At 47.2% G+C, this 27,952-nt stretch overlaps 2 protein-coding genes across 3 annotated transcripts in view; both read right to left on the bottom strand.

The window, feature by feature from the left end:
- The window catches only part of ANAPC7 (anaphase promoting complex subunit 7), a 28,333-nt gene extending 25,806 nt beyond the window's left edge, over positions 1-2,527 (bottom strand). For both annotated transcript variants that reach the window (XM_049788815.1, XM_049788816.1), the window contains exon 1: positions 2,340-2,527. In XM_049788815.1, the coding sequence (XP_049644772.1) occupies positions 2,340-2,440 (101 nt within the window). In that variant the 5' untranslated portion in view covers positions 2,441-2,527. The remainder of the gene's footprint in view (positions 1-2,339) is intronic.
- A 7,826-nt stretch (positions 2,528-10,353) lies between these two features.
- On the bottom strand, positions 10,354-27,311 carry LOC126030661 (actin-related protein 2/3 complex subunit 3). Its single transcript, XM_049788881.1, has 7 exons — positions 27,241-27,311; positions 23,839-23,938; positions 16,632-16,708; positions 13,391-13,459; positions 11,659-11,785; positions 11,001-11,095; positions 10,354-10,651 (listed from the first exon to the last, which is right to left on the bottom strand). Exons 1-7 carry the CDS (start codon positions 27,244-27,246, stop codon positions 10,589-10,591), a joined length of 537 nt encoding a protein of 178 aa, XP_049644838.1. The 5' UTR covers positions 27,247-27,311; the 3' UTR covers positions 10,354-10,588.
- Between the last annotated feature and the right edge of the window lie 641 nt (positions 27,312-27,952).

Below are 27,952 nucleotides of genomic sequence, written 5' to 3'. Positions count from 1 at the left end.
CTGCCAGGAGCTATTTCTGAGCAGACAGCCAGGAGTAACCGGAGCATCGCTGGGTGTGGCCCAAAAAACAAAAAAAAAAAACTCGTTTGGTTTTAGGGCCACACAAGGCAGTGCCTATGGGGCTACTCCAGACACAATTCCAGGAATTGTGGTACGAAAGAGTCAACCCAGGATTCTCACATGAAACAATGTGCTTAGTCCACTAAGTTATACCCCTAGTCCCTAAAACGGAACCTGGATCTCTGTACTCCCTCTCAAGCCCCAGAACTTTTTATTATTGGGCCAACCTGGGTAGTACAGTTTATAACTGGCTCTACAATCAAGGATAATTCCTGGCAGAATTTGGGGCATAAGTGGTGCCAGGAACTGAACCTGGGCTGTGTGCAAAGCAAGCACCCTCTTGCTATACTATCACTCTGGCCCACCCAGCACCAAAAAGTAACTTGAACCTGGTATAAGAACATTGCTGCCAAGGAAACTGGCCTGTGGATTCATCTTTCTGTATTCATTCACAAGATTTCTTTCTTTCAGGGTGTGTGTGAAGGGATTGGGTCACATGTACTGGTGCACAGAGGTCATTTCTGGCAGTGCTAAGAGGTCCATATAAGATGCCAGGGAGATCAAACTGGGGGTACATTGCATGTAAAGCATAACCCTAGTACACCCTTGCAGCTCGAGGAACTGCCAGTTATAAGGCAAAAACACTTCATGTTAGCATGTATCAGTTCTTTCTGGAATGACACATGAGAAATTAACTATTACCTCTGGAAAAGGAAAATCGTGGGACCAATTTAAGACTAGGAAGGATACTCAGATACCCCTTTGTACTGTTTGGAGTTTGCTTGTACCCTCTGTTTTGTTCTTTACTAGACTGTCAATTCACCGAGCAATTTCACAATTATAAAGGACAGAACTCAAGAGACACCTGCCTAAGTAAGAAAAACTTTCAGTTTAACCTAACATATTAGAAGGAAGGGGTCAGAGCGATAGCATAGCGGTAGGGCATTTGCTTTGCATGCGGCTGATCCAAGATGGTCCTAGGTTTGATCCCCAGCATCCCATATGGTCCCCAGAGCTAGGAGTAACTTCTGAGCACAGAACCAAGAGTAATTCCTGAGTGTCACTGGGTGTGCCCCCCCCCCCAAATAAAATTAGAAGACCCAAAGTCTACTAATTCTAGGCAGAGGATCAAAATGCTTCTAGACCATAACGTCTCCATGAACCAAGAGCGAGGGACTAATGGGTGCGTACACCCAGGCTCAAGAAATAAATCACTGAGCAGCAACAGGGAAGGCTCTAGAATAAATAGAGAATGGCAGACAGAGACCAGGACTCCTTGCTGTCCTCATCGCTAAGTGGATGGGAAGCAAAGGGCGAGTCTAGCCGGTCCAAGAGTGCAGTCTGGTGGGACTCATAGGAACCAAATGGGGAGCAGCGCCTGCCTCGGGCACTTGAGTCCTTCTAAATTAGGTTGAAACTGGGCCAGCAGCTTCTTCTTTCCGGCCAGTCCCCGGGACAGGTCGAGGCAGGGGAGGAGAGGCCCGTCCCAAGAGATGCTTGGATGCTACTTGGCGTGTACAAGATGGATCAGGACCTGGGCCTCCGGATCAAGGACTATGCATGATTAGGAAATGTGCCTGACGAATGAATCAGTACTGTGCATGATCAGGAATGTGCCTAAAAGATCGATCGATCCGGACTGTGCATGATGGATCAGGACCCGGGTCTCAGGATCAGGAGTGTGCATGATCAGGAATGTGCCTAAAGGATCGATCGATCCCCGACTGTGCATGATCAGGAATGTACCAACGGATCGATCAGGACTGTGCATGATGGATCAGGAACTGGGTCTCCGGATCAGGACTGTGCCTAACGGATCGATCGATCCGGACTGTGCATGATGGATCAGGAACCGGTTCTCCGGATCAGGACTGTGCATAATCAGAACTGAGCCTAAAGGATCGATCGATCCAGACTGTGCATGATCAGGACTGTGCCGAAAGGATCGATGGATCCCGACTGTACCTAACGGAACGATCGATCCGGACTGTGCAGGATCAGGCATGTGCCTAACGGATCGATCAGGATTGTGCATGATGGATCAGGACTGTGCATGATAGCTCAGGACCCGGGTCTCCCCGCTTCCTCCGTGCGGTGGGGCCGACGACGGGGACCGAGCTGCGACCCACCCGGGGACACCGAGGCGAGGCGAGGCGACGGGGCAGCAGACAGCGCCCGGGGAAGGGAGGGCGCCTCGCCCCGCAGCCCTCGAGCCTCGCCCGGCGGCGCCTCCGCCTCCTCCTCCGCCCCGCGCGGTTCCCGCCGCCGCCGCCACTCACGGGTTGTTATTACTCATGGTGAGCAGCAAGCTGCTGAGGAGCCGCACGTTGGAGTGCAGCCCCGCGGCCGCCATGTCCCGCACGTGGTCGATCACATTCATCTTGCCCCGCAAGGCCACGGCGGGCGGCGGCGGCGGCGGCGACGCGAAAAGCCGGCCGGGCGCTCCCGAGGAACCCGCCAAGATGGCGGCCGCGCCGGGGTCCTTCGGCGTCAAGGCGCCCACCAGGAGACGGGCGGCTATGCAAGTGCCTGACTAAAAATGAATAAAAAGCAGTTCCTGCTGCCAGGTGCTTCATCCAGAAGCGGAATAATTCCGTCCGGGGTGTTTCCTCTGCTTTGGTTTGCTTTTATGGGCAGGCCCAACAATACTGAGTGTTTTCTACAGGTAGGGCACAAAGGTAACTTGGATTAAGTAAAAGCTTGAATGGGTTCTATGCGTCTCATAGAATCATAAAGATGTGTGAGCGTTCGTCATTCCTGCAAACATGGAGTAGGGTAGAGGTAAAAGTTTTCAATGGCCCAATAGGCACGACATATTTTTTTTTTAATCAGGCGCGCCCAGGGCAGGCCTGAGCGCTTTGACACAGTCGCGCTTGCGCAACAGCAGAGAGGACACGCCCCCTCCGTGGGTGTCAGTTGTCAATCATCTCTTGGACCTGCTAGGACGCGAATCGGATAATTTTGCCTGTGAGTGTCTTAGCTGGATTAGATTTAATAGGGGTTAAATTCGAATGTCTCCCTCTATTAAGTTTCTCCCCAAAAGGGAGGTCCTTTTCCTTTCTACATTTTCTCCTTTTTCTCTTCTACTTTCCAAAAATAATAATTTTTTTCTCCTTTTCTTTTTATCTACTTTCCAAAAAAATAAAAAAAAAAAAAACAACAAACTAGTTAAATTGGGGTTTAGCCAACTATCTGTATCCTATAATAGTTATATTTTAACGGGTGGTTTTCTATTTACTATGATGAGCATCTTTTATGCCTGCTGCATGTCTTTGGTGGTGTCTGTTCAGATATATTAAAGCTGATATTTCACTTTCTTTAAGGTTTTGTTGTTGTTTTGAAGCCAGCAGCACTCAGGGGCTACTCATGGCTCTGCACTCAGAAATTACTCCTGGCAGATTTAGGGGACCATTTCAGATGCTGGAGATTGAACCCAGGTCAGCCACGTGAAAGGCAAACATCCCACCAGCTGTGCTATCCTCCAGCCCCTAGAGTTCTTTTTTTTTTTTTTTTTTTTTTTTTTTTTTGGTTTTTGGGCCACACCCTGTGACGCTCAGGGGTTACTCCTGGCTATGAGCTCAGAAGTTGCTCCTGGCTTCTTGGGGGACCATATGGGACACCGGGGGATTGAACCGCGGTCCGTCCTAGGCTAGCGCAGGCAAGGTAGGCACCTTACCTCCAGCGCCACCGCCCGGCCCCGAGAGTTCTTTTTATAGTTAGAATAACAATCCTTTATCAGATCCGTTTTGCAAATATTTTCTTCTAGTCTGACTTGTCAACGATATTGATTGTGATGAAGTGTCCAATAATGGCCAGAAAAGAAACGGTGAGAATATAATTTTATTAAATTTCATCTGAACTAAAAATAAAACCAATATTACAGCACCAACAAGTAGTGGATTCAAATTTGTTTTCCTCTGAACTAAAAATAAAACCAATATTACAGCACCAACAAGTAGTGGATTCAAATTTGTTTTCCTCTTCCCTCCCCCTTTTTTTTTATCTTTTTCCCTTTGTTGCTGTTAAACACACACGCACGCGCAGTTGTGATGCTCACACAGTTATGTTGCTGGGAATTGCAGTCAGGTCACAGTTGCTTGCACATTTGTCTATAGTCTGCACTTCTTTTAGTTGTGCTCTCTTGAATCAAAGTTCTGACCATACTGCCCCATTTTGTGACCAGAGGATCAAACTAATGGTCTTGGGGCTACAAAGCAGCCCTTTTAGTTCCAGACTTCCCAGAGGTCCCTGAGTTACTAATTTTTAATTACATTTATTATTTTGTAGTTTTTGGTTTGGGGGACCACTCCAAGTGGTGCTCAGGGGCTACACTGAACTCAGTGGGCAGGACTGGTGGTGCTCAGGACCATATATATACGCTGGGCTATCTCTTTGAGCTATCTCTCAGTCCCTTATTTTTATGTTTGTTTATAGGGAAATAGAGCTTAACTTTTATTCTAACTTTTTTTACTTTGGGAATTGATTTTTGTTTTTTTGTGGGGAGGGTCACATCCAGTCGCACTCAGAGGTTACTCCTGGATCTATGTTCAGAATTTGCTCCTGCCAGGCTTGGGGGACATTTTGGGATGCCAGGATTTGAACTATCATCCATCCTGGATCAGCTGCTTGCAAAGCAAACACCCTACCTCTGTGCTATCTCTCCGGACCTGGGAGTTGATTTTTAAAACATCATAAAGCTTATAGAAGAGAAACGTTCCATTTCCAAGTATCTCTCTGGGAATTCTAAATATGTCACATGAAAAGTCATAGTTTTTTTCCTTTTGTTATTGTTTTTGGGCCACACCTAGCGGCACTCAGGGGTTATTCTACCTCCACACTTAGAAGTTACTCCATGGGGCTGTAGCAGTAGCACAGAGGGTAGGGTGTTTGCTTTGCACGGCCTAACCAAGTTCAATCCCCAGCATCCCATATAGTACCCAAACCTTCCAGGAGTGACCCCTGAGTGCTGGGGTGCTGCTGGGTTTGACTCAAAAACAAACAAAAAAGTTACTCTTGGCAGGCACAAGGGTCTATATGGGATGTTGGGGATCAAACCTAATGTTGTGCCATCACTCAGTCCCCCCCACTAAGTTATTTCTTAGGTATTAAAAAATTGGATTATAACAACTTTCATGATATTATGTGTTTACAATTTATTTGACATATTGTATTAAATGAAAATAATAAAGTTTCTGGTGGAATCTTTGGAGGGAGGTCACACCCAGTGGTGTTCATCAAAACTTTAAAAGAAATTTGGGCAGGGGTCAGAAAAATAGTAGAGTGAGTGCTTACCTTGAACGTGGCTGAATGGGGTTTGAGCTCCAACACCCCATATGATTCCCTGAGCACCACCAGAAGTAATTCCTGAGTGTAGAACCAGGAGTAACCCCTGGACAAGTTAGGGCAGAAAAGTTGATTATTTCTTTCTTTCTTTTTTTTTTTTTTTTTTGGTTTTTGGGTCATACCCGGCAGTGCTCAGGGGTTATTCCTGGCTCCAGGCTCAGAAATTGCTCCTGGCAGGCACAGGGGACCATATGGGGTGCCAGGATTCGAACCGATGACCTCCTGCATGAAAGGCAAATGCCTTACTTCCATGCTATCTCTCCGGCCCCAAAAGTTGATTATTTCTACAAATAATGCTAGCAATACATGTGTGCAACCACCCCAAAAGAGGCAGAATACATAGAACAAATAGAAAGGGAAAGGGAAATTCATTCTGGAAATTTTTTTCTGTTGTTTTTGGTTTGGGGGCTATACTTGGTGGTGCTCTGGAGAATTCTCCTGACTCTGTGCTCAGGACTGTTTCACGGGACAATATAGTGTCAGAGATCAAACTGTTGCAAGGTAAGTGCCTTTTATTTGTTTAGGGGCAATACCCCATGATGCTCAGGGGTAACTCCTGGCTCTGCACTCAGGAATTACTCTGGCTGGCGCTTGGAAGACCATATGTAATACTGAAGATGGAACCCAGGTTGGTTGTGTATAAGGCAAGTGCCCTACCTGCTGTACTCTGTCTCCAGCCCAGAAAAACAAGTGCTTTACTCCCTGTGCTGTTCTGTCTTTCTGGTTCACATTTCATTTTTCTTTTCCTTTTTTTTTTTTTTTTTGAGGGGGGCAACACCTGGTGACGCTCAGGGGTTACTCCTGGCTCTACGCTCAGAAATCGCCCCTGGCTTGGGGGGACCATATGGGACGCCGGGGGATCGAACCACTGTCCGTCCTACGCTAGCGCTTGCAAGGCAGACACCTTACCTCTAGCGCCACCTTCCTGGCCCCCATTCTTCATTTTCTGAGAAAGGAGACTGAAGTGCTGAGATGAAGGTGACCTGAGTAGACAACAGCTGTGAAGCTTTAGGTGAGTCACAGAGTAGAGAATAACATGGAGTGTGGAACCGGCGTGGTGGAACAGTTTGTACACGTAAAAGTTCTGTTCCACTTAGCTCCTTTCTAAAGGTCCTGCATTTAGAAAACCCTTTGCAGCTGCATTAGACATGTTTTGTACATCTGTCTTATGTACAAAGGGAAAAACACTTTTCTGCTCAGAGGGAAACATTACTTAACATCCTCTAAGTGTCTCCTGGCAATAATAGCCAACCCTTATGTGGAAAAGGGAACCTGAGGACAAATAATTTTCCCTGAACAGCTGGACAGAATGAATATAGTCCTCTTTCCAAATGATTTTCCTTTTTTCCCCATAAAAGTAGCTAGCATTGGGGCCAGAGCGATGGCGCAGCAGCAGGGCATTTGCCTTGCACACGGCTGACCCAGGATGGACCAAGGTTCGATTCCCCAGGTGTCCCATATGATCTCCCAAGCCAGGAGTCATTTCTTGAAGGGAGGGAAAAGAAAAAGGGGAGAGGGAGAAGAGGGGAAAGGATGGGAAAGGAATAAGGAAATGGGTGAAGGAAAGGGAAAGGGGAGAGGAGGGAAAGAAGAGAGGTTAGGAAAGGGAGGTGGAAGGTAGAAAGGGGAGAAGGGGAGGAAGGGGAGTGAAGGGTGGTGGAAGGGAGGGGAGGTTAGAAAAGGGAGAGAAGGAAGGGAAGGGAAAGGAAGTAAGGTGGAGGTGAGGAAGGGGAGGGGAGGAGAGGGTGTGAAGGGATGGGGAGGGAAAGAGAAAGGAGGGGAGGGAGGAAAGGGAAGGTGAAAGGTAGGAAGAGGGGGAGAGAAGGAAGGGGAGGGAAGAGAAGGGAAGGGGAGGGAAAGGAAAGGAAGTGAGGTGGAGGATAGGATAGTGGTGGGCAACCTTTTTTTTCAACTGAGCCAAATCTCGCCAAAACCACGATGGAAATTTATTTTGAGAGCCACACAGGGCGTGCACTGACAGAGGCTAGGAGCAGTCCTGACTCCTGGAGCAGCCACCTGGCACACAGAAGAGCCGCATTAAAAAAAATGTAAAGAGCTGCATGTGGCTCGTGAGCCGTGGCTTGCCGACCACTGGGATAGGAAGAGGGGAGGAAAGGGAGAGGGGATAGGAGGGAAGGGGAAAAGATAGGAAGGTGGAAGACAGGAAAGGGAGGGGGGAAGGGAAGGGGTGGGAAAGAAAGGGAAAGGAAGGGAGGGAAGGGAAGGGTTTACTCTCAGAGATCACTCCTGTGTTCAGGGATCAGTCCTGATGGTAACAGCCTACCGTAGCCCTGACCTTGTACAGGCATGTTAGTCTGCTGGTACTAATGGGTTTTTGCTTTACATGTCTCTCAACAGATGCTGAAGCATTGGGTAACAGAGTTGAAATTTTTCTTTAGGACATCCTTTCAATGCATAGTACAAAACACAGAGCAGTTCCCAATCTGTGGACCTAAAACAATGACTGCAAATTCCAGTGTGCTGTAAAAAGCAAATGTGTGTTTGCTTCTTTTGGGGTTCACATCTGGTGGTGCTGAGGGACTTCTAGAGGCTCTGTGCTCAGTTTCTCCTGGAGGTGCTCAGGAGAGCACACGTAAAGCACTTGTCCTGCCTACTGAGAAATCTCTGACCCAATCAAACATTCCATAGTGGCTGAGAGGGCAATGCTGGATGCAGAGACAGGTTTCCTCACCACTTCTGCCAGCCTCGAGTGTGTTTGGAAAATCATCTCACTTCTTGTACAAGCCTCAGCTTCTACAACTGGAAGAGGACAGCAATTTGTCTCTGCCATAAAGTTCCGATGAGAGTTAAACAGGATTTACAAGTGCAGTGTCCAACTTACTGCCAAATTACCTATAAATTGGAGACTCGATGCCAAAGCCAAGTGGAAAACCATGATTGATGATTTCTCTCAAAAGCAACACAGAACAGCTGTGACCATCTCCTAATGGAATGGTCTTCTAAACATCTCTAAATAAAGACGAGGGGAGATGAACCAAATGGCTTTTGGGATATTAGTATGACATCTCTTTCTGGACATAGTTCCAAACTTTTTATTCAGGCATTCGCTGTACTAATAATTTTGGAGAAATGGAAAATGGAGAACAAAGTAATCCTCATAAATCTTGTTCATTTCCACGTATTACTAACCTTCTGCAGACAGAAATTAGCAGGCTAGCAAAATGATAAATGTAAACAGATGCTTAAGAAAAGCAAGGTATGGGACTGGAGACATAGTACAGTGGATAGTGCTTGCCTTGATAGGTTTGATCCCTAGCACCCTAAAAGGTTTCCTGAGCCTACCAGAAGCAATCCCTGAGCACATCCAGGTGTGACCCAAAAACAAAACAAAACAAAAAAAGGTCGGGCAGGAGAGAGAGCACAGTGGTAGAGCGTTTGTCTTGCATGCAGCTGATCCAGGACCAACAATGATTCAAATCCCGATACCCCATATGGTCCCGAGCCTACCAGGGGCAATTTCTGAGCTCAGAACCAGAAGTAACCCCTGAGCATCGCCAGGTATGACCTCCCCCACACCAAAAAACAACAAAAAACCCCCACAAAAACAAGAAAACCACTCTGGGTCAATATAATCTTTCCCCTAATATTTGTTTTTGCTGTGGGTATGCCAGAGATTAAACTCCTGTTGGCCTCAAGTATGTAGATTATGTGTTCTACCACTAAGTTCTCTCCTAGGCCACTGAGAATCTTTGATTTTTTTATTTTATTCTTTTTTTCTTTTTAGCCACATTCCGTGACACTCAGGGGTTACTTCTGGCTATGCACTCAGAAATTGCTCCTGGCTTGGGGAACCATTTGGGATACTGGGGGATTGAACCCAGTCCATCCTAGGCAAGCGCGGGCAAGGCTGATACCTTACCCCTTGTGCCAACGCTCCGGCCACAATTCTTGCTCTACCCCTTTCCCTTCATTGCTGTGGATGCTGCTGTGGGAATCACCTTTGGAGCTGGAGCAGTAATACAAAGGGGAGGGCTTTTGCCTTGCATGTGGTCAACCCAGCACTCCATATGGTCCCCTGAACCTGCCAGAAATGATTCCTGAGTGCAGAGCAGAGTCAACACCAAGCATTTCCTGATGTGCTCTCTGACCCAAAAATCAGATATACAAAAAAAAAAAAAACCCATATAAAATCAAATATGTGTACACACATACATACGTTATTGAATTGTTCATGTTGGTGTTTTTTTTTTTTTGTTGTTGTTGTTTAGGTCACATCCAGTGGTGCTCAGGCAGTGCTCAGGCAGGCTCAGGGGAGCATATGCAGAATCTGTCCAGGGTTGGCTATGTTTAAGGCAAATGCCCTACTTCTAAGCTATCGCTCCAGCCCCTTATTTTAATTTATGATATTTGTTTTGAGCCACACCTGGCAGTGCTAAGGGGTTACTCCTAGTTCTGCACTCAGGGCTCACTTCTGGCAGTGCTCAGGGGATTGAACCTGGGACAGGTACTATTGTTCTGGACTCTTGTAGATTTTTGGGGGGTTTGTTTCGGATCACACTTAGCAGCAGTACTGGAAGATGCCCCAGACTTTGTGGCTTAGGGAAACTGTGGTACCAGGGATGAAACTAGGGTTGGCCACATATAAAGCAAGTGCCTTAACCCTTGCATTATCTCTGGAGCTGTACAGCCCGAGGGGGGGCTCATTAGTGGGGAACCTGTGCAGGCAAGAGGCCGAGAGTGCACTGTCCTCCATGCTCAGTACAATCTGGACAGGACCATCATTTGGGACCTCTGGAGCCCAAGGAAGCATCTGCTCTCCAGTGAACAGCACCAGACATGTGAGCGGCCACGTGTGCAAAAGCCAGTCATACAATAAACGACAAGAGGGAAATGAAGGGGGAGCATAATAATCACTAATGAAAAATGAGTATTAATCACAAAACTTTTCAGTGTCAAAGACAAGCAACAAATTCTTTTTTTGACATGGAATGTTAGAAATTTCTTTATTACCCTTTATTAAGCACCAGCTTAATAATGCAGAAAATGTCAAAATCAATCTTTGACAATCTATTCCCCCTCCCCAATTCTGAATAAAGAGATTTTTTTTTCAAGTAAAGACATGCTCTCTTCTGTATAAAACTTGGCGAGATAAAGGCAAAGAACTGTGTCCATCTTGCTGTAAAATGCTGTTCAGACTATGGAGACGGTGCCTGCCATGTTCCCTTTACTGACCAGGTCCTGAAAGACTCTTGTTCATGAACTGTCTCTTCACAAAGCAAGTCCACCACTGACAAGAGGAAGCAAAACAGAATGAACAGTGCTGGTCAAATCACAGTGTAGGTTCAACAAGAGCCAGAAAGTGACTTTGCTAAAACAAAACTATTGCTAGAACAATAGTACAGCAGGGAGGGCATTTGTCTTGCACAAGGCCTACCTGGGTTTGTTCCCCAGCATTTCCCAGGGTCCTTGGAGCCCCACAAGGAGGGATCTCTGAGTGCAGAGCCAAGAGTAAGCTCCCCAAACTGCTGGGCATGCCCACCCACAATTGCTAATTAATAAACTTTTCTATCAGGCTGGGAACTATTACATTATTAGAGACTTAAAAAATACGTAAAGTTGTCTTTCCTGAGTCTTACCTTACTTGGTTTATCATTCTGAGGGTCAAAAACTTTCTCACAAAGTCGCAGTCCTGTTTCTTGCCTTAGCTGCTGTAGGTAGGCCCTCATCACTTCTAAAAAAAAAAATTAAATTAAAAAAATGAAGCTCACTGAAAACCACACCAAAATTTGTACATAAAACTGTATCCCAAATGAGGTGGTTACTGATATGCACAATAACCTGGGAAATATATTTCTATACACTTTTTCTTTTTTGTTTTTTTTGGGTCACAAATGGCGGCATTGAGGAGTTACTTCTGGCTCTGTGCTCAGAAGTTGTCCCTGGCAGGCTTGGGGGACCATATGGGATGCTGGGATGCGAACTGGGGTCCATCCTGTGTTGGCCAGGTGCAAGGCAAAACACCTAACCACGTGCTATTGTTCCGGCCCCCACATTTATCCATCTAAGAAATAGGAAAATTCAAAATGTCTTAGTAATTAGATTCATACGGGGACCAAAGAGTCTCTAGATGTGACCCCTGTGGGCAGGAATCATTTGTGAGAATGAGAATTGAATAATGTGTATGATTCCACTCTCAGTGTGTACGCCAATCACGGCAAGAAAAAGGGATGAGGGGGGAAACAGCACATGAAGAAAATTCTGGGCTGTAGAGAGACAGGGAGATGCCACCCTTACCATCTTCTTGTTTGTTCGCTGGTTTGGCATAAATTGCATTCAGTGGGAAGCCGGGCTCTCCAGGAATGGGGAAATTAGTTATTCCCAAGGTGTACATTTCTTTCTCGCCTTGGCTTTTGGAATTGCACTAAACAAACAAACAAAAAACACATCCCTGTTTTACAAGGAAAATGGTACTAATACCCAATTTGAAATTTGTTAGTTAACACAGCTTTCACTGGAGTTTTTCGTGTGTGGTGTGTGTATGTGTGTGTGTGTGTTTTCTTTTTTTTTTTTTTGGGCCACACCCAGCGGTGCTCAGGGGTTACTCCTGGCTATCTGCTCAGAAATAGCTCCTGGCAGGCACGGGGGACCATATGGGACACCGGGATTCGAACCAACCACCTTTGGTCCTGGATCGGCTGCTTGCAAGGCAAATGCCACTGTGCTATCTCTCCGGGCCCGTGTGTGTGTTTTCTAACACAGCTTTCACTGAAGTTTTTCTAGAGAGAAAGAGTGTGTGAGGGGCCGGGCGGTGGCGCTGGAGGTAAGGTGCCTGCCTTGCCTGTGCTAGCCTAGGACGGACCTCGGTTCGATCCCCCGGCGTCCCATATGGTCCCCCAAGAAGCCAGGAGCAACTTCTGAGCGCATAGCCAGGAGTAACCCTGAGCGTCACAGGGTGTGGCCCAAAAACCAAAAAAAAAAAAAAGAGTGTGTGTGTGTGTGTGTGTGTGTGTGTGTGTGTGTGTGTCACACCTGGCGATGCTCAGGGGTTACTCCTGGCTCTGTGCTCAAATATCGCTCCTGGTAGGCTCGGGTACCATATGGGATGCCGAGATTCGAACCACTGTCCATCCTGGATCGGATGCATACATGGCGAACATCCACCGCTGTGCTACTTTTCTAACCCCATGTTTTTCTAATCTTTCTGCCATTGCCATCTGAAACCTATGAACCACTTTTGTAAGATGCTTTTAGATCAGGGGTCCTCAAACTTTTTAAACAGGGTGCCAGTTCACTGTCCCTCAGACCATTGGAGGGTCTGACTATAGTAAAAACAAAACTTATGAACGAATTCTTATGCACACTGCATATATCTTATTTTGCAATGAAGAAACAAAACAGATACAAATACAATATGTGGCCCGCGGGCCATAGTTTGAGGACCACTGCTTTAGATGAATATAACAAAATAAGACACTATTATTAAATAATTCAGTTTTAGTAAACATAATAGAATAGTACAGTACCAACTGTACGATATGCACATATTACTAAATTATATTATAAAATCCAGGGGCCGGAGTGATAACTCAGTCGGCGTGCCTTGCACATGACTGACACAGGACGAACCTGAGTTCATTCGCTGGCATCCCATATGGTCCCCTCAAGCCTGCCAGGAGGAATTTCTGAGCAAAGAGCCACAAGTAACCTGAGTGATGTGGGGTGTGCCCCCTCCCCAAATAGCAAAAAAATAAAAAAAAGTATCAGCAAGTACAAATAGTTAAAAGATTAGGCCAGAGGAATAGTTCATAGGATAGGGTGCTTGCCTTTTTTGCAGGCAATCTAGATTCAATTAAGCACCCCATATGGTACCCTGCTCTCTGCCAGGAGTGATCCCTGAGAGTGGAGCAGAATAAGGCCTGAGCACAGCTTGGTGTGACCCCAAAACAAAACCAAAAATAGAACAAAAAGATAGATACTTATCAGCAAGGTGTTTTACTGACTCTTGCCCACTCCCCAAGCTTATTACCTTCTGAAGTTTCTTCAGGCACTCAGAAATGTAGAGAGTAATATATATTAAGGTTCTATCAGCTTCGTTCTGTGGGAGAGAAACAAAAATTTCTGGGTGTAATCCAAAAACCACAAAACACCCCCTCCCAAAAAAAACCCCACTCATTCCTGAACAAAATAACAATTATGTGCATAATCAAATTCGGACTTTGTTTTCTGATGATCAGGGAAAACTATGGCAATATGGTGATTGTAGACCCCAAATTCCCATTCTTGGGAATGGGAAGACAGGGAGGACAGCTCAAAGGGCTGGTGTGCCTGCTTTGTATGAGGGAGTCCAGGCTCAATACCCAGTGCCACTGCTAGCTACCCTAGCATTCTGGACTGCTTGAAGCATCCCCAGCACTGCTGTGTGTGGCTCAAAATTAAAAAAAAAGTTCCTTCTCCAAATGAGCAGTTTTCTTAAGCCTTCTGTTCCTTGAGGGGGAGCCACCGGAGCTGTGTGCTGTTCTCTCCTCTGTGACCCGAAACCCCACTCTCCTCGGTGCTGTGCCAGTCCCCTCGATCTGTGTGGGCTGGAGAGTGAAAGAACAGCCTGGAGAACCTGAGATGCACCATCTGTCTGGCTCGACTGAGGACACGCTGTGCAGGAGGAAGCGCTGAGGCCGCATGTGACCTGCTCTGAGGAGCTCCAGAAGCCCTGCCCTTCCCCGGGCAGGAAGAAGCCAGGGTGAAGACACACGGCTGGTGGGCAAATGGGGCCGGGGCCCATCTTCCAGTTCCCACTGCACAGATTTACTGTTCTTTTTTTTTTTTTTTTTTTTTCCCTTTCTGTTTTGGTTTTTGGGCCACACCCGGTGGTGCTCAGAGGTTACTCCTGGCTGTCTGCTCAGAAATAGCTCCTGGCAGGCACGGGGGACCATATGAGATACTGGGATTCGAACCAACCACCTTTGGTCCTTGATCGGCTGCTTGCAAGGCAAACGCCGCTGTGCTATCTCTCCGGGCCCCAGATTTACTGTTCTTAATTCACACCTTTCTCTATGTTTGAGATCTGAAGACATTTATTTTATTTGTTTGTATTATTGGGTCATACCCAATGGCACTCAGAAGTTACTCCTAGCTCTGTACTTAGAAATTGCTCCTGGCAGGCATAGGGGACCATATGGGATGCTGAGAATTGAATCACCATCTGTCCTGGATCGGCTGTGTGCAAGGCAAACACCCTACTGCTGCGCTATCTCTCCAGCCCCCCGAAGACACTTAAATGAAAATGAAATGTAGCAAAATTTATTTATTTGTGCCTATCACAAATACGATACTTAGACTATGCATTAGATACAGAAAATATTCTTTGTTTTTAGGCCATACCCAGAGGCACTCAGGGATTATTCCTAGCTCTACACTCAGGAATCATTCATGTTGGGCTTGGGGGGACCACATGGGATGCCAACCCGGGTTGGCCATGTGCAAGGCAAATAACCTACATACATACTCTGCTATCACTCCAGCCAAAAAAAAAATATATATATATATATATATATTTTTTTTTTGATGGAGGTACTGGGATCAAACCCAGGGGCTCATGCACAGGGCCCCGAAAAAATATTCTTAATAGGATAGCATGTTTAAACTATACTATAGTTTTCAAGCTGAATCTAATTTTTCACATTTTTTAATTTCAAAAGATCAAAGTTTGAGAAGGAGAGATTGAAGTTCCATATTCTTTCTTTTTTTTTTTTTGGTGGGGGGGTCACACCTGGCAGTGCTCAGGGGTTACTCCTGGCTCCATGCTCAGAAATCGCTCGTGGCAGGCTCGGAGGACCATATGGGATGCCGGGTTTTGAACCAATGACCTTCTGCATGAAAGGCAAACGCCTTACCTCCATAGTCTTGGAGCCAGAGTCAAAGCATAGTGAGGAGGGTGTTTGCTTTGCACACCTGATGCAATTTTGATCCCTGGTACCTCATATGGTCCCTCATATGGCCAGGAGTTATTCCTGAGCACAGAGCCAAAAGCACTGCCAAGTTGGGCTCAAAAATAAAACATATTTTGGAATATTACTGAAAGCTTATTGACACTCCTTTATAATTTTCACAAAGTAGAAGTTTAGACAACATTTTTCTGGGGCCGGAGTGAATGGTGGTAGTGCATTTGCATGCTGCTGATTTGGGATAAACCCGGGTTAAAAATCCCAGCATCCTGGGCCCAGAGAGATAGCACAGCGGTGTTTGCCTTGCAAGCAGCCGATCCAGGACCAAAGGTGGTTGGTTCGAATTCCGGTGTCCCATATGGTCCCCCGTGCCTGCCAGGAGCTATTTCTGAGCAGACAGCCAGGAGTAATCCCTGAGCAACAACGGGTGTGCCCCCCTCCCAAAAAAAAAATCCCAGCATCCTATATAGTACCCTGAGCTTATCAAGACCAATTTCTGAGTACAGAGCCAGGAGTAACCTCTGAGTATCACCGGGTGTGACTCAAACCCCTCCCCACCCCCATAAAAGGGAAGGAAGAACAACTGAAGAAATGATCAGGGTCAAGGCAGTTACTTTACTTCTTCATCTCAGAACACAGAAGTACGTATACAAATAACATGTGCAGGGCCGAAGAGATAGCACAACAGTAGGGCATTTGCCTTGTACGCAGCCGAGTTGAACAGATGGTGGTTCTGGTTCGAATCCTGGCATCCCATATGGTCCCCCATACCTGCCAGAAGCGATTTCTGAGAGCAGAGTCAGGAATACTCCTGAGTGCTGCCGGGTGTGGTCCAAAAAATCAAAAACAAACTCAAAAAACCCAAACGTGTGCATGGGGCTGGTGCGGTATTACAAGCAGTAGAGGGGGTGCTTGCCTTGCACGCAGCTAACCTAGGAAGGACCGAGGTTCGATCCCCCAACGTCCCATATGGTCCCCCAAGCCAGGAGTGATTTCTGAGCCCATAGCCAGGAGTGACCCCTGAGTGTCATTGGGTATGGCCCCAAAATAAACAAACAAAAATAACATGTGCAGGAGGCTGGACCTATAGTGCAGAAAGTTTATATTATAAGCTATGGGGCCGGTAAAACAGTACCATTGGTATGGTGTGTGCCTTGCATGCAACCTACTTGCATTTGGTTGGCAGTCCCCGATATGAGCCTCAAAGCCCCAGCAGGAGTCATCCCTCCTTGAGCAGAGCGAAGAGTAAGTCTTGAGCACCATTGACTGTGGCCCTTTCAAATTCATGTGTAAAATATAAACACATCTATAAGCTCTAGGCCTTACCTTGATTTCATAGTTTTTAAAGAAGACATTGGCCTTGAAGTAATAGATGGCTTCATCGACGATATCTGTATCTTTTGCTAAGCAAGACAGAGGAAAGGAAAACAGACCACTGTCAAGTTTAAAACACAACATCCAAGCACAAAGGTCAAGCATTTTAGAGGTTATTTGGGAATTTTTCAAAATATTTTGGTTTTGAGGGCTACACGCAGGGTTCACTCCTGGCTCTGTACTCAAGGATCACTCGTGGCAATACTCAGGTGATCATATGGGGTGCCAGGGATCACCCAAGTCAGCTGTGTGCAAGGCAAGCACCCTACCCTCTGCACTATCTCTCCAATCCACAGTTTTGGAGCTTAATAAAATGAGGCTACATTTTAAAACAGAGTCTTAAGAAATAATTTATATAAAAGTATTTTAGGGGCCAGAGAGATAGCATGGAGGCAAGGCATTTATATGCAGAAGGACAGTGGTTCAAATCCCGGCATCCCATGTGGTCCCCTAAGCCTGCCAGGAGCGATTTCTGAGCATAGAGCTAGGAGTAACCCCTGAGCGCTGCTGGGTGTGACCGAAACACCAAAAAATAAAAATAATAAAATAAAAAAATAAGTATTTTATAGGTACAGGAAATTATTCAAGGGCTGGAGCACATTTTTTTCTGGAGGAGGCTTTTCCCTGGGTTTGATCTCTGGTACCATGTGGTCTTCCCAACCTCTACTAGAAGACACCCACACACACTGTGCCAACCCCTGCATACTATCTGGTGTGACACACAAGCCAAATTATATTTATTTGTTGTTTTTATTCATTTTTATATTGTGGGGGATTTGTGTGGGGCACAGGGGAGGGGGGTTGTTTCAGCCACACCCAGTGGCGCTCAGTAGTTACTCCTGGCTCTGCACTCAAATCACTCTTGGAGGGCTTGGGGGACCATATGGGATTGCCAGGAATTGAACCTAGGTCAGCTACATGCAAGGCAAATGCCCTACCGAGAGCTACTGCTCTGGCCCTATATCTATGGTCTTGTTTTGTTTTGTGCCACTCCCAGTGATGCTCAGGGGTTACTCCTGGCTATGCGCTCAGAAATCGTCCCTGGCTTGGAGACCATAAGGGATGCCCGGGAATCGAACCGCAGTCCATTCTAGGTTAGCGGGTGCAAGGCAAATGCCCTACCACTTGTGCCACCACTCTGGCCCCATATCTTTTTTTTTTTTCCCAAATCAAAGCATTTTTATTGGGTGGGGGTGTGTGGGAGAATCTTCAGGGGAGGATAAGCCGATGTCGCGAGCAGAGATCTCCGCAGAGCAGAGATCTCCGTGGCCGCAGAAAGAACCATATCTTTGGGGTTTTTTTGTTTGGTTTTTGGTTTTTGGGTCACACCCGGCAGCGCTCAGGGGTTACTCCTGGTTTTAGGCTCAGAAATCGCTCCTGGCAGGCTTAGGGGATTCGAACCACAGTCCTTCTGCATGCAAGGCAAACACACTACCTCCATGCTATCTCTCCAGCCTCATATCTTTGTTTTTTTTTTTTTTTTTTTTGGTTTTTGGGCCACACCCGGTGACGCTCAGGGGTTACTCCTGGCTATGCGCTCAGAAGTCACTCCTGGCTTGGGGGACCATATGGGATGCCGGGGGATCGAACCGCGGTCCGTCCTAGGCTAGCGCAGGCAAGGCAGGCACCTTACCTCCAGCGCCACCGCCCGGCCCCATATCTTTGTTTTTTAAGACCATTACATACCCATTAGAAAAAATTAGTCAATACAGAGAAAAACATGGTGGTTATTCCACATTTTACTTCCCAGAAATAAGTAACATTTGGTGAACATCTTTTCAGACATGTTTCTCTAAAAAATAAACTAGGATATAAAAGTAACTTCAATAAAAAATTTTTGGCAAGGTGTTACACCCAATGATGCTCAGGGCGACATCTAGTGGTGTTTGGGGGAATAATATGTCAGGACTCAAACCAGGTTTGTGGTCATAGATCCATGCAATTCAAGTTTTATAATTTTTGTACTTTCTCCAGGGCCTCAATAAAACTTTACGAAACTTTGGGGCTGGAAAGTTAATATAGCAGGTAAGATGACTGCCTTGTCTATGGCTGACCTGAGTTCAATCCCCGTAATACTATGTAGCCCCCCTAAGTACTAGGAGTTGTTCCTGAATGCAGAGCAAGGAGTAATCCCTGAGTACTGCCAGCTGAGGTTCCCAAACAAAAACAAACTTTATAAAAACAAGGTGGGCTGGAGCACTAGTACAGTGGGTAGAGAATCTGCCTTGTACATGGCCAACCTGAGCTAGATCCCAGGACCCATATAGTACCCAAAATCCTGAACCAGGAATGATCCCTGAGTACAGAACCAGGAGTAAGTCCTGAGCACTGACCAAAAAAAACAAACAAAGTAAGAATGGGCAGAGAAAGCACAGGGGTTGCTAACCCCAGTTTGATCCTAGGTACCAAATATCATATCCCAAGTACAGCCAGGAAAAGCCCCTGAATACCAGCAGATATGGCCCCCATATAGAGAAACATTCAATACAATTTTGTTTGAGTTAACATACTGTTATTTGAGAGGAAAAACCTCTCAATAGTCTTTTAGGAACACATTGGGGCTCACATAGGTCTTTTTTTTTTTTTAATGAAAACTGAGACTTAAAATAAAACAACTTGTACAAGTTGTCCTAGGCAGCTAGAGACTGAGAAAAGCCAGAAATACTGTTATGACAAAGACAGATCTCATTACACAAATTTTTGTTCCTTTTTTTATTTTAAAAAGGTCAAAATCCCAGGGTCTTGATATCCGGCAGCTGGCTGCAGCAATATGGAGACAGTTATTTATATTTTTTGTCCATGAACGCTGTTCCTCACACACAACAGAAATGCACAGTAATTCCAAAGACTTAGTACTCTGTAATTCAGCTGGTTCTGCTCATTCCTCCACTGAATAACATTTTAAAAGAATTCTTGTGGTGGGCCTGGAGAGACAGCACAGCGGTGTTTGCCTTGCAAGCAGCCGATTCAGGACCAAAGGTTGGTTCGAATCCTGGTGTCCCATATGGTCCCCCGTGCCTGCCAGGAGCGATTTCTGAGCAGACAGCCAGGAGTAACCCCTGAGCACCGCCGGGTGTGGCCCAAAAACCAAAAACAAAACAAAAAAAAAAAAAAAGAATTTTTGTGGGGGCCAGTGAGGTGGCGCTAGAGGTAAGGTGTCTGCCTTGCAAGCACTAGCCAAGGAAGGACCGTGATTCGATCCCCCAGCGTCCCATATGGTCCCCCCAAGCTAGGGGCGATTTCTGAGCGCTTAGCCAGGAGTAACCCCTGAGCATCAAACGGGTGTGGCCCCCCCAAAAAACAAAAACAAACAAAAAAAAGAATTCTTGCACAAAACTTGTATTCTATGCAGTTTCTTTTTTATTCTTTTTAGTTTTTTTTTTTTTTTTGGACCGCACACGGCAGCACTCAGGGGTTACTCCTGGCTCTGTGCTCAGAAATTGCTTCTGGCAGGCTTGGCAGACCATATGGGATGCCAAGGGATTGAATCTGGGTCAGCCTCATGCAAGGAAAACACCCTATCTGCTGTGCTACCACTTAGGACCCATGTAATTTCTTTCTAAAATTTTTAAAAATTTTTTTTAATTTTTGGGCCACACTTGGTGACACTTAGGGGTTACTATGAGCTCAGAAATCGCTCCTGGCTTGAGGGACCATGTGGGATGCTGGGGGAATCAAACCGCTGTCTGTCCTGGGTCAGTTGCATGCAAAGCAAATGCCCTACCACTGCACCATCACAATTTCTTTTTTTAACCCAAAAACAGGGAAAAACCTCTTCAAAAGATTTTTGTTTTTGGGCCACACCCGGTAACACTCAGGAGTTACTCCTGGCTATGTGTTCAGAAATTGCTCCTGACTTGGGGGATCATATGGGACACCAGGGGATTGAACCGCAGTCTGTCCTCGGTTAGCACGTACAAGGCAGATGCCCTACCGCTTGTGCCACCACTCCGGCCCTTCTTCAAAAGATTCTATACCAACTAGCTCTGAAAGTGAGGAAGGGAAGGGAAGTTGGAAGGAGAGGAAACAGAACAGTGATAAGAGTTGAGTTGGGGGGCCGGGCGGTGGCGCTAAAGGTAAGGTGCCTGCCTTGCCTGCGCTAATCTTGGACGGACCGCGGTTCGATCCCCCGGTGTCCCATATGGTCCCCCAAGCCAGGAGCAACTTCTGAGCACATAGCCAGGAGTAACCCCTGAGCATTCCCGGGTGTGGCCCAAAAACCAAAAAAAAAAAAAAAAAAAAAAGAGTTGAGTTGGGGCATGAGAGATGGTACAGTAGGTAGGGCACTTTACTTGCATGTGGCTGACAAAGGTTTAATCCCTGGCAACCTAGCCCTACCAGGAGGAGTCCCTGAGCAGTCATGTGTGACCTCCAAATTAAAAAATTAAATTAAATTGGGGCTGGAGAGATAGCATGAATGTAGGGCATTTGTCTTGCATGCAAAAGGATGGTGGTTCAAATCCCGGCATCCCATATGGTCCCCCGAGCCTGCCAGGAGCGATTTCTGAGCATAGAGCCAGGAGCAACACCTGGATGTGACCAATTCCCCACCCCCATTAAATTAAGTTAAAAAATATGAATAAAATCAAAGTACTGGGCTGAAGAAATGGGTCAAAGGCCAGTGACTGTTGTCACGCAGGAGGAAAGTTACCTGACACCACATGATTCTTCTGACTACTGTGGGTAGCAACCCCCAAATAATAAGCAGGGCATAGATCCTGAGCACCCAAAAACATAATATAAACTGAAGTACTGTTAAAAATGAAGATGCTGGGGCCGGAGTGATAGCACAGTGGTAAGGCATTTGCCTTGTATGCGGCCAGCCCAGGACAGACGGTAGTTCGATCCTGGCATCCCATATGGTCCCCGAGCCTGGCAGCAGCGATTTCTGAATGCAGAGCCAGGAGGAACCCGAGCGCTGAAGTTTAGCCCAAAAACAAAACAAAAAAAGATGCTTGGGATGGCTAAGTCAACACAAAGCAATAAAGTATATTTAGGGGCAGAGGAAAAAGTACATTAGGTTCTATCCCCAGTACCACAGATGGTCCTAAACTCCACCAGGAGTGATCCCTAAGCACCAAGTAAGGAATGATCCAGAACACAGAGCCAAGAGGAAGCCCTGAGCACTGCCAAGTATGGCCCTAAAACAAAAATGGGGTGGGGGGGAGATTTAGGTAGTGTACTTGTTTGACAAGAGTAAAGCCCTGAGTTTAGACTTAGTTGGGGTTGGAAGGGGAGAGGAAAAAAGGGGGGAAGTAGAAATAGATGGAGAAGAGGTTATAAAACAGTTTCATCCCAGAAAGGCATTTTATACCAAAAGCAGCTCTCAACTAACTTGAAAGAATTGACAGCATAAGGAAGTAACAGAGAACTAACTGCACTGACCACATGGCTTCCCTCCCAACCACGGACGCCGGAGAAATGAGCAGCAATAATTGTTTCCAATCTTTGTGGGGTTTTTTTTGGAGGGGCCCACACTCGGTGATGCTCAGGTGTTACTCCTGGCTATGCGCTCAGAAATTGCTCCTGGCTCAGGGGACCATATGGGACGCTGGGGGATTGAACCATGGTCTGTCCTAGGCTAGTGGGAACAAGGCAAACGCCCTACCACTTGAGCCACTGCTTCAGCCCCAAGGGTGTTTTTTCTTTTTCTTTCTCTTTTTCTTTCTCCTTCCTTCCTTCCTTCCTTCCTTCCTTCCTTCCTTCCTTCCTTCCTTCCTTCCTTCCTTCCTTCCTTCCTTCCTCCTCCTTCCTTCTTCCTTCCTCTTCCTTCCTTCCTTCCTTCCTTCCTTCCTTCCTTCCTTCCTTCCTTCCTTCCTTCCTTCCTTCCTTCCTCTCTCTCTCTCTTTTTTTTTTTTTTTTTTGGTTTTTGGGTCACACCCGGCAGTGCTCAGGGGTTATTCCTGGCTGTCTGCTCAGAAATAGCTCCTGGCAGGCACCGGGGACCATATGGGACATCGGGATTCGAACCAACCACCTTTGGTCCTGGATCGGCTGCTTGCAAGGCAAACGCCGCTGTGCTATCTCTCCGGGCCTCTCTCTCTCTTTCCTCCTCTTTCTCTTTCTCCTCTTCCTTTTTTCCTTCCTTCCCTTCTTTCCTCTCCTTCCTTCTTTTCTTCCTCTCTTTCCTTCCTTCCCTCTTCCCTCCTTCCTTCCTTTCTTCCTTTCCTTCCTTTCTTCCTCCTTCCTCCTTTCCTCTCTCCTCCTTTCTTTCCTTCCTTTCTCTTCTCTTCTCTCTTTCTCTCTCTCTTCTTCTCTTTCTTTCTTCTCTTTCTTTCTTTCTTTCTTCTCTTTCTCTTTTTTCCTTTCCTTCCTTTCTTTCCTTTTCTTTCCTCCTTCCTTCTCTCCTTTCTTCTCTTTCCTCTCTTTCCTTCCTTCCTTCCTTCCTTCTTCCTTCCTTCCTCACTTCCTCCCTTCCTCCCTTCCTCTCTTCCTTCTTTCTTTCTCTTTCTTTTTCTCTTTCTTTCATTCATTATTTCTTTCTTTCTTTATCTTCTTTCTTTCTTTCTTTCTTTCTCACTCTCTCTCTTTCCTTCCTTCCTTCCTCTTTCCTTCTTCCTTCCTTCCTTCTTCCTTCCTTCCTTCTTCCTTCCTTCCTTCCTCCTTCCTTCCTTCCTTCCTTCCTTCCTTCCTTCCTTCCCTCCCTTCTCTCTCTCTCTCTCTTTCTTTTCTTTCTTTTTTTTTGTTTTTTTTTTTGGGGGGGCCACACCCAGCGGTGCTCAGGGGTTACTCCTGGCTGTCTGCTCAGAAATAGCTCCTGGCAGGCACGGGGGACCATATGGGACACCGGGATTCGAACCAACCACCTTTGGTCCTGGATCGGCTGCTTGCAAGGCAAACGCCGCTGTGCTATCTCTCCGGGCCCTTGTTTTTGTTTTTCAACCTTACCCAGCAGTGTTCTGGGGCTAATATCAGCATAGTGCTCGGGGAACCAGTGGTGTCAAGGTTCCTGCATAGAAAACTAACACTGGCCCTTTGAATCATCTTCCTGGCTTCAAGTTTCCTACTAGATGCAAAATAACCCTGATCTTGACAGTCCTAACAGCATCCACTGAGCAAACAGAAAATACAAGAGTAAGCTACAAATATCCCTGATTTGAAAAAATCAGGAAGTTGAGCAATTATATATGTCAGAAAAAGCCAAGGGTTTTCCACTTACTCTCTCTTGGGGCGGGTCCTTTGAACTGACTCCTGATGGGCAGCAGAGCCATGTTCCCAATGAGTTTGGTGTCAGGGTCCATAAGAGAAGAGTGGTAGGCCTATATGAACATAGCAACACAGAGACCAAAGGTCAGCAGGGCAGACGTGTCCATTCCCAGAGGAAAGCAAGAGAAACCAGGTTAACTGGGGGGATGGCAGCAGGATGATGACAGTGATGTTCTAGAACTGGCTCTCTGGACTCATGAAAATTGAGGGTTAAATGTTGAGAACTGGGGCCTAGAAGACAGTGAAAAGGGCTACAATCCATGCCTTGCACAAGTAGGGCCAGAGCCTGATCCCCCGCACCAGAGGGTTACCCTAATTTTTCACAGTGTGGCCGGATGTGACCCAATAATCCTTAATATTGATTCTTCAAGCCACATGGTCAGGCCAAATATCATGAAGAGTTGTCCCTAGTTTCCCTAAATATTATTTTGTTCAGTTCCCTAGAGAACTGCTTATTTGGTTATAACAATTAAAATTTTTTTAAACCAATTAAAAAAAAATAAAAATGGGCCAGAGTAATAACACAGCTTTAAGGCGTTTGCCTCGTATGTGGCCAACACAGGACAGACCCAGCATCCCATATAGTTCCCTGAGCCTGCCAGGATCGACTTCTGAACTCAGAGCCAGGAGTAACCCCTGAGCGCCGCCAGGTGTGACCCAAAAACCAGGGTTAAAAAAAAAAAAAAAAAGATAAAAAAAAATACAATAGGCTTGGAGAAAGAGCTTCAATGAGCTGAGTACATGTTTTGCAAGAGGAAGGACTAGTTAGTTCCATTCCCATCTCTGGTACTGACTGCATGATTCTCTGAATGCCACAGAGGAAACTCCAAGCACAAAGCCAACGGCAGTTCCTGAGCACCCTAGTGTGGCCCAAAACCAAAAAAAAAAAAAAAATCAATATTGAGAAAATGCAAGGTAAGCTAGTTATCAAGAGATGTTATTAAAATGTATTAAAAACTGGGGTAGAAGTGATAGCACAGCAGCAGGGCATTTGTCTTGCACCCTGCTATATGGATCCCTGGCATCCCATAGTCTCCCGAACCTGCCAGGAGTAATCTCTGAGCATCACTAGGTATGCCTTCCCCAAAACACAACAACAACAAAACCTGAAATTAAGGACTGGGATACAGCTCAGTGTTAAGGTGCTTTCCTTGCACATGACCCACCCAATTCCATCCCCAGCATCCAAACTGCCTCTCCTACCAGGAGTGACCCGTGTGCAGAGCCAGGGGTATGCCCTGAGCACAGGCCAAATAACCACTGAAATTAAATGACTTTTAAACAAAGGTAATAAATATTCTAAAATATTCTTTTGTTTGTTTGGTTGGTTTTTGGGCCACACCCTGTGATGCTTAGGGGTTATTTCTGGCTATGTGCTCAGAAATTGCTCCTAGAGGGGCCAGAGAGATGGCGCTAGAGGTAAAGCATCTGCCTTGCAAGCACTAGCCTGGGACAGACCTCGGTTCGATCCCCCGGAATCCCATATGGTCTCCCCAAGCCAGGGGCATAGGAATAGCCAGGAATAACCCCTGTGTGTCAAATGGGTGTGACCTCAAAAAACAAAAAACAAAAAAAGAAATTGCTCCTGGTTGGGGGGACCATATGGGATGCCGGGGATAAAATCACAGTCCATCCTAGGTTACAGGGCCGGAGAAATAGCATGGAGGTTAAGGCATTTGCCTTGCATGCTGAAGGATGGTGGTTCAAATCCCGGCATCCCATATGGTCCCCTGAGCCTGCCAGGGGCAATTTCTGAGCGTAGAGCCAGGAGTAGCACCCCTGCTCGGGTACGATCCAAAAACCAAAAATAAATAAATAAATAAATAAATAAAAATAAGCATCCTAGGTTAGCTGTGTGCAAGGCAAATGCCTTACCACTTGTGTCACTGTTCCGGTCCCCTAAATTATTCTAAATTAATGACTCCCCATTTAAAAAGCCATTTTAGGGCTACCGCGATAGTACAGCAGGGAGGGCACTTTCCTTGCACACAAGGACTCAGGCTCTACCCCAGCACCCCATATGATCCTCCAGGGCACTGCCAGTACCAATTCCTGAGAGCAGAACCCTGAATTCTGGATATGTTCCCCAAACCAAACCAAAAGAAAAACTATTAAACTATTGACAATTTGGGGAGAAGGGGACACATGCAAGGCAAAGAAAACAATGGCTAAGCAATTGGCTGAAATTCCCCCAGACAATTGGGGGGGGGGAATACACGGATATGCTGAGGACTTGGTTCTGTGCTCAGATGGGATTCACACTCAGGCAGTCCTGGGGTGGGGGGTGTCAAAGCACAGTTAGCTGCATGCAAGATTAAAACCTGAACCCCTCCCTGTACAACCTCTCTAGGTGTGCTCCTGCTTATAGACAGCAACTTCCACCCTCCATTTCCCTTTTCTGTGTCCTGTTTCCCTCTCTTGCCTGGTGGCACTTGCAAGGCAGTAAATGAATGTTTGCTGCAGAAACCACTACGTATCACTGACACCTGCATGGCCAATCTGCATGATGGGGACCATGGTGGGGACCGTGAAGGGGACCGATCTACCCAAGAGAGTGCCAGTCAGGAGGGCAGACAACCGGCCCTCCGTCCGTGTTCTTCCCCTCCCGAGACCCACGAGGCCCAGCAGCATTTGGCAGCCAAACTCGGGGCAGGCAGCTTGCAGCTCGTCCAGGAAGTGGGGCCTGGCAGGTAGGTGACAGGCGGTGAAGGGACCCACCCAGGGCCCGGAGGCGGAAGTGGGCCTTCCCCCAGGCAGAAGGAAGCAGGAACAAACCCGCAGTGGGTTTTCACAGGGTTAAAAGACTAAAAACTGGGGGGTTTAGTCTAAAATCTGTCTCCTGGGAGTCTGCACAGCGGCCTAGGTGGTCGCTTGCAAGCGATCGAGCGGGGTCCCATCTCCAGCACCCCAGAAGGGCCCCGTCTATCACCCCCCCAGGAGTGATCTCGGAGCTCCAAGCCAGGGGAGCCCCGACTCCCGAGCCGGTGAAACCCCAAAACCCGAAAAATAAAATCATCCGTATTTTCTTAAGTCGGGCAGCAGGTTCTGCAGGTTCTGCAGCTTCTGTGAGGCTTGGGGGGAAAGAGGGGCCCTAGCACAGGGGCACGAGCAGAATCGGAGGTGGGCAGAGAAGGGGGAGCAGAGAAGGGCCTGGGGGGGAAACTAAGGGGGACCCTCGGCCGCCCCGATCTCCACCTCGCGCCTCCGCTCCGGGGTCGCCACCCATTAGGCCACCCGACCAGCCCCCCTAAGGCCGCCCCTCCCCCACCCGGACCCTCGTTTCCGCCGCGCCTGTCCTCTCGGCCCTTGCTCTCGGGGCTCCTCGCTGCTCTCCCCGACCCGTCCCCCTACTCACCGGCATCTTGGCTGCACCCGGGTTCCAACTCGAACGATCCGGGTCGGGCGCGGCGCTTCCGGTCTGGCGGGCCGGGCTGGGCAGGCGGAAGTGAACCGGAAGGGGCGGGGCTTCTGGCGGCGGCCACGGCGGCTGCGCGAGACTACAGAGACGCCAGGGGGCGCCAGAGCGGAGCAGAGCGTCCCGGAGGGCTCCGCTCTAGGCCCGGGTCTCAGGAGAGCCAACTCTTTTTCCTCGAAGACTTGACTGTTTCCCATTTCTCCTTTTCCAGTCTTTGGTTTCCTCCCCGTCTCCCCAAAATAAACGCCTGAGGCTCCCGGCCTTCATTCCCTGGCCCTTCAAAGACCACCCTCATCTGGTTTCGTTTTTGGGGGGTCACAAGGCAGTACTCAGGGCTTACTCTCGGTTATGTGCTCTGGGATCACTCCTGGGTGCTCAGGGAGGGTGTTTGTAGTGCTGACGGCCCAGCCCGGGTTGGCCACGAGCAAGTCTAGAGCCCTACCGTCACTTCTACTGTCCCAATTCATTGAAAGGCCACTATTTGAATTCAGTCACCTTAGGAGGGCTGGGAGCACTCCAAGAGGTGCTCAGGGTCTATGAGCAGACCATCAAACCCTAGGCTCCTGATCCAACTTCTTTTGTGCCATCTCCTTCCTGGGTCACTTGTAAATTCAACCCTACACCCCGACACAGAAAAGTTTTTTACGGGTCC

The sequence above is a fragment of the Suncus etruscus genome, chromosome 15 (assembly GCF_024139225.1).
Source record: "Suncus etruscus isolate mSunEtr1 chromosome 15, mSunEtr1.pri.cur, whole genome shotgun sequence".
NCBI classification, from domain to species: domain Eukaryota; kingdom Metazoa; phylum Chordata; class Mammalia; order Eulipotyphla; family Soricidae; genus Suncus; species Suncus etruscus.
The sequence above is the reverse complement of the archived record's forward strand: the minus strand, read 5'-3'. Positions and strand labels throughout refer to the sequence as shown.